Source organism: Sinocyclocheilus rhinocerous, unplaced genomic scaffold (assembly GCF_001515625.1).
Source record: "Sinocyclocheilus rhinocerous isolate Xijiao unplaced genomic scaffold, SAMN03320098_v1.1 scaffold4662, whole genome shotgun sequence".
NCBI lineage: Eukaryota > Metazoa > Chordata > Actinopteri > Cypriniformes > Cyprinidae > Sinocyclocheilus > Sinocyclocheilus rhinocerous.
This window is the reverse complement of record NW_015628677.1, coordinates 42,725-55,417: the sequence shown is the minus strand read 5'-3', so window position 1 is coordinate 55,417 and position 12,693 is coordinate 42,725. Positions and strand designations below refer to the sequence as shown.

Here is a 12,693-nt window from a genome sequence, read left to right as displayed (position 1 = left end):
TCATGAAAGCCCACACGCTTAAGTCATCATTCACCTGATAAACTGTGGGCTTGAGGAAGCAACAGACATGGATAGCTGAGTGGGGAGGGGGAATTAAAAACAGACTGCCAGAGTGCATGACTAAGACTAAGCCTGGGACAGGCCGTGCATAGAGTACTGATAAAGAGAGGAAGAAGAAGGGGGGTGTATGCCGTCTAATGAGGTAAAGGGGTGGGGAGCTTTAAAGAGAGCGTGGAGAGAGACTGAACTGCCAGGACTTTCACTTTCCGTGAGCAAACTGCCTCCACACTGTTTGCTCCTTCAGAAGTAGCCTACAACAGATCACGTGTCTTGCTCACTTGCATGCCAGCTGGAATTTAAAGCTTCAAAATAAACTGATTGAAAAGGAAGAAGGAAAATTGGAGTGAAAGAAACAGTAAACTAAAATTACTGGAAATAGAAGAATATATTGTTGTCCATCAGAATTTTTCCACCAGAAGACTGGAAATTTCCAAATGTCTGACTGGGATTGAGCCAGAGGGTCAGAATGGAAAGCAGCTGTGGGATCAAAGAGAAAGTGCAACAGTGAGAGGAAAAGGACGCCTTGGTTAGTAGTTTCTGAAAGAAGCAGCTGGGAAACCCACTGAAGCTTAGATTCTTCCATAACCTTTCTGCAGCAATCTGTCGTGCAAAACGACTTGGTTAAGAAGAACATGGGGAATATGGCCCACATTGGCCGGTAGAAGCATGTCACCAACAGGTAACGTGATACGCGTGCAGCACTGACGAAGGTCCATCAATTGATGATTAAATGGTTGTATTTGGGAGTGTGTGTGTGTGTGTGTGTGTGTGTGTGTGTGTGTGTGTGTGGTGTTTGCGACATAAAGAGAACAAACCGCGTGGGTGTGTTGAAAGTGTTAGGGCTTTTAATGCTCTGAACCCACATTGTTTACCTTTGCCTTTCAGTGCTGTTACTTCTATCAATATTGACTGTTCAAGGAAGTGGGTGCAATGATTTTATGAAGACGACGATCAGAAATCTGCAAGACTCTATACACATCGAAATAACGTCCGGATTCGTGAGTTTCGATTTTTTTATTTAGAACTTCGCGATTAAGAAGTCCGCGATCGCATGTATCTGTCCCGTGTAATTTTTGTACTGACCTTATTGTTGTTTTGCAGTTTTGGTAACGTGTGAGAAGCCTGTGCATCTTAAATAAATAGCTCGTCTTTATTAAAGGCTGTAAAATTTGACATTGTAATATATATCTGTTGCAGCCACAAGTGTTTCCAAAGAACTACGTCGTGTCTCACTATTTCAACGACAGCTCGCTGTGCAATGAGCCGGTAAGACTGACAGTTCAGCGGGTCAGTGGTGTGATGCTCTTTCTTCTGATCCAATTGAAGTTATTCATAAATACATTATACGTGCAGCTCGGTTACAGACAGTAAATTTAATAAACTTAATGAGCGTGTTTTAGGTTTCTGGATTAAATGGGATTTTGGTATTTTATGGGGCCTACTAACTATTGGGAGATTGTAAATGAATAAGTCAATAAATAAATAAATAAAATTCTTGAAAAAAGAAATGTTTACATAAGTAGTATGACATTAACTTTTCTTTATTAAAACCGCAAAGTAATATTGTTTTAAAATGTTACAAAAAAAAAACAAAAAAAAACATTTGTTTGCAGAATAAAAGTCAGCCTGTTACCAGCATTCAGATTTTGGACCTCTTTAGATCATCATTCTGATTTGTATTATTATTATTATTAAAAACATATTTAATCGTAAAGAAAGCTTGATATTCATGATGTTTGACAAACAGTTTGACAATAATGATTAAATCATATACGCTCTTTTGAATTCATGGTGCAAAGAAAGTATTTAAATATTCTATGGTTGGAACTGATGGTTAAACAAACTGACATGACATTAAATATGGAATAAACCTTTTTCCCAGATGAAAGCAACAAGATTAGATAGATTGCATTTCTAAGAACTTGTAATTACGTGTAATTGAACATGTAATTTAACTAGATTTTCTTCTGGTTTATCTCAGCCATCGACCCAAATACAAAAGGTTTAGTAACTAATTTTCTCCTAGTAGCAAAACTTTAAAATTACATCGGTCTTGTGTGTCTCTCTCTCTCTCTGTGTGACATTAGTGCTGTGTGTTCAGTGCTGCTGCGTTCCTGTCTAATTCCTGGATTCAACTCCTCCAGCACCTCAGTCGAGTTCACCTCAAATACAGGTTCATCAGCGAGCTGATTCTCACACTGGACAACATAGCAAAAGAGGTACATTGTCATACACTCTCAGAAAAAAAGGGACAAAAGCTGTCAAAAGTTACACTTTTGTACCTTATTTACCCTTTAAGTGTGTATATTACAACCTTAAAGGTACATATCAGTACCTAAAGTGTACATAAATGGTTCCTTTTGAAGTACCCCAGTGACAGCTTTTGTACCTTTTTTTTCCTAAGAGTGTATAAAATGTTTGTAACACGCTTTGTTCATACCATACTTCTTGCTGCTATACTGTTTTCCCAGATGTTGTATCAACACATTTTTCATTCTTAATTGTAGGTTTTGTTAGATTTATCTCTTGTGGTTAGTGTTTTTTCTATCTTTTTGTAAACAGAAAATTCCAGATCGTCCAGATATCTCTGCTTTCCCATCTGTTCAGTCATCGCCTGAAGGTCTTCTCTCCTTCACCTCATCCCTCTTCACACGATGGCTCGATTTGGATTGTGCTTTTGGAGAGGATCACTGCATCTTCCCCACACCAAGTGAAGAAAATCAAGAAGATCCACCATCAGAGGAGGAACAGAATGTGGAGAACCACGAACCTGTGGATGAGCAGCAGCCTGAGATAGAAGGAGAGACAGGTAAAAGACAGCTTGACCAAGGTCCGACTAATGGCTATAGAGAGTCACTTTTCCCAGGTTGCTCTCACTGGACTTTTTCTTTTCTATGGATAACTTCAAGTCTGATCTGGTGAAAGCTGAGAAATCTGTTTTAAATATGCCACAAAACTTGGCCAAAATGAGGCTTCACTTTGAAAGTACAGCTACTGTCATTCATTTTTGTTTTACATTGATTAGCATTTGTATGAGATTTCAGAGAGAAGTTGCTCTCTGAATATGGTTCATGATTTCTAGATGCAGTTATGGATCCACATGTTGGAGAAAAGGGATGTTTTGGAAACAGACACATGGCCAATATGTTCTCTTTCATGTACGTGTATGATGTTTTTTCTGCATCATGCCTTTGCACTGATTGTTTCTATCACTTATCCAGTGTTTCTATCTTATACAGTGAATTATGTGTCATGATAATTCAGGTTTAACCTGTTGACTGAATGTTTTAACATTGAATGTAGTGAAAAAGTAAAGAATACATGAAGCCAAAAGTCTCCACTTATTACTCTGTGTTCAAGAGGAAACAACTACACTAATATAGGCTACTACAGTAAATTCAAGCCATATTAAATAATACTGTAGCGTAGGAACCAGCTTAAGCTTAAGACATTTGCAAAAGGGTTACATAAGTCATGTTTACAAGTATTGTTGTCTTGCCTTAGAGAAGGTTACTACAAGCAATTTTTACTCAAATGAATTTAACAATCTTTCTGTTTTTTTGTGTACATATGATGTCTGTTTTTAAGTGTAGATTTTTATATATAAATAAAATCTTAAAATTAATTCAGTGTTTGTATGTAGTTTGTAGTTGACTATACTCTTGTTTGTCAGAGTGTGTGTATGAGGACTTTCTCTAATATCAGCTGGATGGAGAGACTTGCAGATGATGGCACAAACAACGGCACCACAGAGACCTTTTGTTCACACAATTTTGCTGTTCTACCACAATAGCCTGCAGCTGGCACGTCTCAAATACACACATAAAAATACAATTACCCAGTCAACAGGCAATGAATTACATTTTATTTTTAAAATTTATTTACCTTTATTTAACCAGGAAATTAAAAACTTTTGAGTTTTAGCTCTTTGATTTTAGCTACATATTGTTGAAGGATATTGTTCATAACGTTGCAGGATTTTACCCTGTTAATGCCAGAAATTTTGTTTGGATTATGCTCAACTGAACCAAACCCCATGCAAACCAGCACACATCTTGGAAAACCTCCCTAAACCAAGAGGTAATGTCACACTAGGTAATGTTAGTTAACGCATTAACCAACATTAACTAACAATGAGCAAAACCTCTGTTACAACATTTACTAGTCTTTATTAAAGTTAGTTAAAAACAACTGTCCATTAAATATTAACAGAAAGGAAAAATTGAAATCGCATCATATGACCCCTTTAAGATTTTAATATTAGTAAATGCTGCAACTAACATGAACTAAGATTAATAAATGCTTTAGAAGTATTGTTAATTCATGCAATGTAGCTAACTAATGCTAACAAACGGAACCTTATTGTGTCTCGAGACCGTCTAGTCAGGTTAGGCTGGTAATACATTTATATTTCAGCCAATAAAACATGCCCAGATTTTTACAGTCTGAATTCAAGACATAAAAAAAGTGAGAAGGATTTCTGTAAAACATTCTCTTTGGGACAACAATTCCCGTTAGCCCGGTGACTTGGGAGTTTTCCTGTTTTTATACAGTCTATGGAGCTTTCCAACTCTGTACAGGGCTCAGGGTGCTACCACGTGACGTGAAGCGGAAGCCCTCCGCTCTCGCAAAATGTCCGCGGCCGGTGAAGACACGTTTCCTCAGGAGGATGATGAGTTTGAGGACATGGAGGCGAGTGGAAGCGACCAGGATGATATGGAGGGAGAAGGACGGAACGGGGATGGAGAAGAGAAAGTTTATGTCCCCGGTCTGCAGCCGCTTCAGCCGGGAGAAGAGCTCGAGATGGACCGCTCCGCTTACCGCTTGTATCACGAATGCCAGACCGGTCAGTCTGCCGAACATCGTGCCCGATTACTAAACACAAATTTGCGTGGCCTCTTGGCCATCCCAGTGGCCAAGTTAATAAAGTACCATGTTATTAACATGTTTGTTTGGATATGTGTTAGTATAATCACTGCCACTACTTTTTTCTTTCTTTCTTTCTTTCTTTTATTATTATTATTTTAAATACATCTTTGCTAAGAAATGTCTGGCCATGTCACTCAAAATGAATGTCATATGTGTATCATCTTTGAAAATTAAAATGTCAGGATTATTGATACAAATGATGCATTTTTTAATTGTCCTGAATGTATCAATATCTTAGTGATCCTAAATGTAGGCTGCGTTTTTGCAGTGCAATAATAACTATATGAATAATAATAATAAATAATAATAATAATTGTTATTATTATATGTTGTGGTATTGTTTAGGGCAGTTTACCAATTCTCTTTACTGTAATGCATTTTGACATTTTACTTTTTCCATTATTTTAATGATGATTCTTTTTGCTGTAATACAGTAGTACAGTACAAAAGTTGCAAAGTAAAATAAATGATAAACAGTGAACATAAAAGGCAGTAAAACAAACAGTATTGTCATGAATAGTACTTTTTACTATTATTTTCACAAAATAATGAGCATGAATTCTTGTGCTCAATAAAAAATGTAACAAAAAAATAAATAAATAAATTGTCCTTAGTTCTTCATCCAACTTATTCGTTGTGCATAATTATTTTTTTTCTTTCTTTAATTCTGTTTTTTCTTTCTTTTTTAAATTAGTGAATGTATTTTTTAACAGGAAAATATTTTGAAATGTCTTGTGTGTTAATAACCAGATGTTTCTATTCTTATCCCCGCTATCTTCTGAAATTCATTTATGATAAGTAAACTTCTCTTTCCCTCTGCAGGTGCCCCGTGTCTGAGTTTTGATGTGGTGCGTGATGGTGAAGGAGAAGTGCGGGAGCAGTTTCCTCTCTCTATGGTGCTGTGTGCAGGTACACAGGCGGACACCGCCTTAAGCAACAGGTAAACTGACACGAATGCTGTCAGAGCTCGTTCTGCAACAAACATCTAATACCTTTATGATGCCTGGCTTCCAAAGATGATGACATTTTCATCTCTATCCAGGCTTATTGTCATGCGCATGCATAATCTTCATGAAACTGACAAAGATAAAGATGAAAATGAAAGCAGTGATGAAGAAAGTGATGAAGATGAGGACGAGGAGAAGAAACCACAGTTGGAGCTGGCCATGATGCCACATTATGGTGGGATCAACAGAGTCCGAGTAAGTCTAGTTACTTTAATATTTACTCTTTCAGACTTTTAGCGTTTTAATTATAATTTTACAGCTTAAATGATAATTGTAATAATAAATAGCAGCAGTATGTAATAATTAAACATGTAATCCAGTTTCATTTTCTTAATCATCATCTAAAGTTATGATGTTTTTACTTTAACAGGTCACCCGGCGAGGTGAACAGACATTGGCTGCGCTCTGGTCAGATAAAGGACAGGTGGAGATTTTTGACCTCCGACCTCAGCTTGAGGCGGTGCACAGTTCGTCAGCGATGTCGGCCTTCATCAAGCAGCAGAAGGAAGCCACTCCTCTTTTCAGTTTTTCTGGTCACATGTCAGAAGGATTTGCCATTGATTGGTCACCCAAGGTACCAGGTGAGTAATATGGATTGTAATATTAATATCCACCTTATTTTTCAAAGCAGGAGTAAGCTATTTTCTGTGAATGTGCGGAAGTACTGATTCATTTGCTGCTATAGTAAATAACTTGAAGAACAACAAAGTGCAGTAAACAGTAAAACTATTTGCATTACAAACAAGTATGTTAGTGATTGCGATAATAAATGAAAATAATATAATAATAACAAATACCAGTTTGCAATATCAAGCAACATAACGGACTGTTTTTGTACAGCTAAAATAACTAGAAGCGGATGACACAGGAAGCCTTGCACATTCATGTTAAAAATGGTCACACACTCTTATGTTAAAAATATATATATAATGGACAGATCAGGGTCTTGCCTCCATACAAATAGATTAATGGGACTACTGACTAAGACTCAAATCATTTCATGTTTACCTACTTTAGGACGCCTGGTAAGCGGCGACTGCAAGAAGAACATTCACGTCTGGGAGCCACAGGAGGGTGGGACTTGGAAAGTTGACCAACGGCCTTTCAGCTCACACAGCAAGTCTGTTGAGGACCTGCAGTGGTCACCTACTGAAGCCTCAGTATGTCAGTCAAAAGAGAATGATAATATTAAAATATTTTTTACAAGTGGATATAATGGGTAAATTAGTGCTTCTCTCTCACCTCCAGGTTTTTGCATCCTGCTCAGGGGATCAGTCCATTCGCATTTGGGACATAAGGGCACCACCTAATTCCATGCTGTCAGCCAATGAGGCTCATTCTTCAGACATCAATGTTATTAGCTGGAACCGGACTGAACCTTTTATTTTGTCTGGAGGAGATGATGGCCTCCTGAAAGTCTGGGATTTAAGGCAGTTCCAGGTGAGCAAGAGGAAACAAATATTAATGTTTTATTTTCCAACTAAAACATTACCAAAGTGAAACAAGTCAGTCTGAGGTTACATGAAGAGACAGAAGCAATTGAGGCCACATTTGTTGCATGTCTGCTTGTCAGGTAAATTCTTCCAGGGCGTTTAGAACAACCTACTTGCAAACTACAGTACTTTTAAAACGAATTTTAAATCAAATATAATTCTATGAGTAGTTTATTTATTAATTATTTTTAGAATTAATGTACACTACCATTTAAAAGTTTGGACTCTGTAAGATGTTATGTTTTTGAAAGAAGTCTCTAATGCTCACCAAGGCTGCATTTATTTGATCAGTATACACTAAAAACAGTAATATTCTGAAATATTATTACAAAATTAAAAAACGTATATTTTAACATGTAATTTAAATGTCATTTTCAGCAGGCATTAGTCTTCAGTGTCACATGAGTTTTCAGAAATCATTCAAATATGTTGATTTTATCAATGCAGAAAACTTTTTTTTTTTTGCTGCTTAATATTTTTGTGGAAACGGCTATATGTGTCTGTGATTCTTTGAATAGAAAGTTATAAAGAACAGCATTTTTTAAATGGATATGTTTTATAATATTATAAATGTCTTTACTGTCACTTTTAATCAGTTTAATGTGTTCTTGCTGATTAAAGGTATAAATACAAAAAACCTGCTGACCCCAAACTTTTGTACAGTGTTTTATATTATCTGTATGTTACTTATTTTTGTTTATTGTTTAAAGTGATCACATTCCTGTTTCTTTTTTTCAGTCTGGACATCCAGTGGCCAGTTTTAAGCAGCACAGTGCTCCTGTGACGTCAGTGGAGTGGAACCCTGTTGACTCCAGTGTGTTTGCCGCTTCTGGAGCTGATGATGTTATTAGCCAATGGGATCTGTCAGTGGAGTCATGTGACATGGGAGAACAGGCAGGGGGCTTAAAACAGCTACCACCACAGCTACTGTTCCTTCACCAGGGCCAGAAAGAAGTGAAGGAGCTCCACTGGCACCCACAGATTCCTGGACTTCTCATTTCCACCGCGCTGTCGGGATTCAACATCTTCAGAACTATTTCTGTTTAACTGTGTGTGTGCGTGTGTCTGTGTGAGTGGGAAGAGAACGAGAGACTGGACAGTTTCAGGCAGAAAGAATGTGCATGTGTAGAATTTTAAATGTACATAGATGGATGAATGGAACATCTAGGTATGCATGACTCGTATGCATTTCTGTCATTTTTCCATCCCTTCTAGAACCAATATTTCAACTTCTTGAGGCAGAAATAATGTAATTGTATGATGAATTACTGATTTGTACTCGTTAAAATGTTCTAAATCATCCACAAGTCTGCTGGTTGTGTAGTAACATTATTTATAACACGAGCATATTTACCGAAGAGCCACTTTTCCTTGGGTATCCGTTCAGTAAAAAAAAAAAGATTAGGACTTTTCTCTTAATGGACATAACAGAGTATTTTTAGTCTTTCAGTTTGAAGCTAAAGGCAGGCTGTGGGTTTTAATTAAGGCAGACTGCTGGTTTTATGGGTCAAAACCATAGTAGCCTTCACACATATTATTATAAACAGAAAAGTGTTTTGTTAGTCCTTATTTCTTCATGTAAAATAATTGACAATTCAACAATTCCGTCTACATTTTGCCTTAGACAAACTGTTTTCAGTTGACAACTTTACTGAAGGAAATTTGCTAAGCCTAGATAAAATCATGATAAAACCATGATTTTACCAGGTTATATTGAAAACAAGAACATTTTACAATTTGGGTTTTTATGCATTAATTGAGTGCTCTGAATTTGCCTTCAAGACTGAGATGAGTTCAGTGTCTCTTGCTGGAAAGAGGAAACGGTTTTAATATGGAAGGATGCCCTCCAGTGTAAGTATGAAGAAAGGACTTCTTTACATTTTTGGCCAATTTTTTGGGACATTTTTGTAAATACTCAACTCCACTTCCAGCAATTGTTACCTTTTTTACTTTGAACTTTAGCAGGTGCTGTAATAATAACTATGGACTTGTAGTCATGTATGTGGCATTTGTAGATAGTGAACAGCATATACAAAAATGTATAACATTTAGAATTATTCTGAAAAGTCTTGCAACCAAACTAACCTATTTTTATTTATCTTTCCATCCATAAATCTATCAATCCAACTAACCTTCATGGAAATATCTTAAGGCAAAATTATCCCACACTGATGCAATTAAAATAACATGGGAGGGAGTTACAAGATAGTATTCATTTATTTACTTGACTTTAAAATAAAAAAATATATCAGTAAAAATAGCATACTTAAATTAATTTGCCTCCCTTCAGCACATTCAAAGAATGCAAAATGCCACAAATAGTTTAATAAAACTTTTAATTACACATTTTGGTCTAGCCCAATAGACATTACTTCAATTGGCAGAGTGATTTGAGTGTAAACTCACTGATTGTCTGTTATATATTCTTTAGTATTCAAATCAAACAACTGGGAAAGCAAGATAAAAGCAACTGCTTTTAAAACGAATCCAGCCTATTAAAGCTTTTCATGCTTCTCTTTATGAATCTAGTCGAGTGCTACAGTCAAATGATCGACTAGATTATTTTCATTCACAGTTTAAAAGCTATGCAGTTTGCGGCTGTTTAGCTTTAAGACTATTTTGTAGTGTGTAACTATTACGTGCATTTCATTGTTGCACTTTTTAAATGAGTACATCTCCAACAACAATACACAATCTGATTGCTTCTTCCATTTTAAGATATGAATGTATATGTAATGAAATCTCCCAGGAGAAAATTCCAGCATTTGTGAATGCATTCAGCAACCTTGCATCTTCCCACAAAAAGAAAAGCTTCATCATTGGCTTTTCAGTGAAACTAACATTGGAAACATTGGAAAACATCTTCATGTAAGGCACTGTAGATAACCATAATCTAAACATCACCTTTTTGTTCCATTCTGTATGAACTTTAGGTATTCACTCTCCATCAAGATTAAAGCTGTTTCCAGTTAACTGAAGAAGGTTAGTCTTCAGTGTCACATGAGTTTTCAGAAATCATTCAAATATGTTGATTTTATCAATGCAGAAAACTTTTTTTTTTTTGCTGCTTAATATTTTTGTGGAAACGGCTATATGTGTCTGTGATTCTTTGAATAGAAAGTTATAAAGAACAGCATTTTTTAAATGGATATGTTTTATAATATTATAAATGTCTTTACTGTCACTTTTAATCAGTTTAATGTGTTCTTGCTGATTAAAGGTATAAATACAAAAAACCTGCTGACCCCAAACTTTTGTACAGTGTTTTATATTATCTGTATGTTACTTATTTTTGTTTATTGTTTAAAGTGATCACATTCCTGTTTCTTTTTTTCAGTCTGGACATCCAGTGGCCAGTTTTAAGCAGCACAGTGCTCCTGTGACGTCAGTGGAGTGGAACCCTGTTGACTCCAGTGTGTTTGCCGCCTCTGGAGCTGATGATGTTGTCAGCCAATGGGATCTATCAGTGGAGTCATGTGACATGGGAGAACAGGCAGGGGGCTTAAAACAGCTACCACCACAGCTACTGTTCCTTCACCAGGGCCAGAAAGAAGTGAAGGAGCTCCACTGGCACCCACAGATTCCTGGACTTCTCATTTCCACCGCGCTGTCGGGATTCAACATCTTCAGAACTATTTCTGTTTAACTGTGTGTGTGCGTGTGTCTGTGTGAGTGGGAAGAGAACGAGAGACTGGACAGTTTCAGGCAGAAAGAATGTGCATGTGTAGAATTTTAAATGTACATAGATGGATGAATGGAACATCTAGGTATGCATGACTCGTATGCATTTCTGTCATTTTTCCATCCCTTCTAGAACCAATATTTCAACTTCTTGAGGCAGAAATAATGTAATTGTATGATGAATTACTGATTTGTACTCGTTAAAATGTTCTAAATCATCCACAAGTCTGCTGGTTGTGTAGTAACATTATTTATAACACGAGCATATTTACCGAAGAGCCACTTTTCCTTGGGTATCCGTTCAGTAAAAAAAAAAAGATTAGGACTTTTCTCTTAATGGACATAACAGAGTATTTTTAGTCTTTCAGTTTGAAGCTAAAGGCAGGCTGTGGGTTTTAATTAAGGCAGACTGCTGGTTTTATGGGTCAAAACCATAGTAGCCTTCACACATATTATTATAAACAGAAAAGTGTTTTGTTAGTCCTTATTTCTTCATGTAAAATAATTGACAATTCAACAATTCCGTCTACATTTTGCCTTAGACAAACTGTTTTCAGTTGACAACTTTACTGAAGGAAATTTGCTAAGCCTAGATAAAATCATGATAAAACCATGATTTTACCAGGTTATATTGAAAACAAGAACATTTTACAATTTGGGTTTTTATGCATTCATTGAGTGCTCTGAATTTGCCTTCAAGACTGAGATGAGTTCAGTGTCTCTTGCTGGAAAGAGGAAACGGTTTTAATATGGAAGGATGCCCTCCAGTGTAAGTATGAAGAAAGGACTTGTTTACATTTTTGGCCAATTTTTTGGGACATTTTTGTAAATACTCAACTCCACTTCCAGCAATTGTTACCTTTTTTACTTTGAACTTTAGCAGGTGCTGTAATAATAACTCTGGACTTGTAGTCATGTATGTGGCATTTGTAGATAGTGAACAGCATATACAAAAATGTATAACATTTAGAATTATTCTGAAAAGTCTTGCAACCAAACTAACCTATTTTTATTTATCTTTCCATCCATAAATCTATCAATCCAACTAACCTTCATGGAAATATCTTAAGGCAAAATTATCCCACACTGATGCAATTAAAATAACATGGGAGGGAGTTACAAGATAGTATTCATTTATTTACTTGACTTTAAAATAAAAAAATATATCAGTAAAAATAGCATACTTACATAAATTAATTTGCCTCCCTTCAGCACATTCAAAGAATGCAAAATGCCACAAATAGTTTAATAAAACTTTTAATTACACATTTTGGTCTAGCCCAATAGACATTACTTCAATTGGCAGAGTGATTTGAGTGTAAACTCACTGATTGTCTGTTATATATTCTTTAGTATTCAAATCAAACAACTGGGAAAGCAAGATAAAAGCAACTGCTTTTAAAACGAATCCAGCCTATTAAAGCTTTTCATGCTTCTCTTTATGAATCTAGTCGAGTGCTACAGTCAAATGATCGACTAGATTATTTTCATTCACAGTTTAAAAGCTATGCAGTTTGCGGCTG

At 36.1% G+C, this 12,693-nt stretch overlaps 2 protein-coding genes across 3 annotated transcripts; both read left to right on the top strand.

Moving 5' to 3' along the window:
• The first annotated feature begins 216 nt into the window (after positions 1-216).
• On the top strand, positions 217-3,457 carry LOC107737913 (uncharacterized). Of its 2 annotated transcripts, none has more exons than XM_016549549.1 (5): positions 217-739; positions 946-1,058; positions 1,258-1,326; positions 2,148-2,279; positions 2,668-3,457. In XM_016549549.1, exons 1-5 carry the CDS (start codon positions 727-729, stop codon positions 2,980-2,982), a joined length of 642 nt encoding a protein of 213 aa, XP_016405035.1. In that variant the 5' UTR covers positions 217-726; the 3' UTR covers positions 2,983-3,457. The 2 variants fall into 2 exon arrangements, with proteins under 2 accessions (XP_016405035.1, XP_016405034.1); XM_016549548.1 differs by having other exon boundaries at positions 221-739; positions 2,623-3,457.
• A 1,192-nt stretch (positions 3,458-4,649) lies between these two features.
• Positions 4,650-8,793, top strand: LOC107737912 (glutamate-rich WD repeat-containing protein 1-like). The gene is made up of 7 exons (XM_016549547.1): positions 4,650-4,906; positions 5,812-5,929; positions 6,032-6,191; positions 6,367-6,577; positions 7,014-7,156; positions 7,245-7,436; positions 8,228-8,793. The coding sequence occupies exons 1-7, from the start codon at positions 4,693-4,695 to the stop codon at positions 8,534-8,536; spliced, it is 1,347 nt and encodes a 448-aa protein (XP_016405033.1). The 5' UTR covers positions 4,650-4,692; the 3' UTR covers positions 8,537-8,793.
• Positions 8,794-12,693: the final 3,900 nt, after the last annotated feature.

Bases quoted from the DNA above. Each gene is read 5' to 3' on its own strand.
- LOC107737913 (XM_016549548.1), top strand. The intron at 1,059-1,257 runs GTGAGTTTCGAT...TATCTGTTGCAG, and splicing joins TCGAAATAACGTCCGGATTC to CCACAAGTGTTTCCAAAGAA. The intron at 1,327-2,147 runs GTAAGACTGACA...GTGTGACATTAG, and splicing joins GCTCGCTGTGCAATGAGCCG to TGCTGTGTGTTCAGTGCTGC.
- LOC107737912 (XM_016549547.1), top strand. From the start codon at position 4,693: ATGTCCGCGGCCGGTGAAGACACGTTTCCTCAGGAGGATGATGAGTTT. The intron at 6,578-7,013 runs GTGAGTAATATG...TACCTACTTTAG, and splicing joins TTGGTCACCCAAGGTACCAG to GACGCCTGGTAAGCGGCGAC. The intron at 7,157-7,244 runs GTATGTCAGTCA...TCTCACCTCCAG, and splicing joins GGTCACCTACTGAAGCCTCA to GTTTTTGCATCCTGCTCAGG.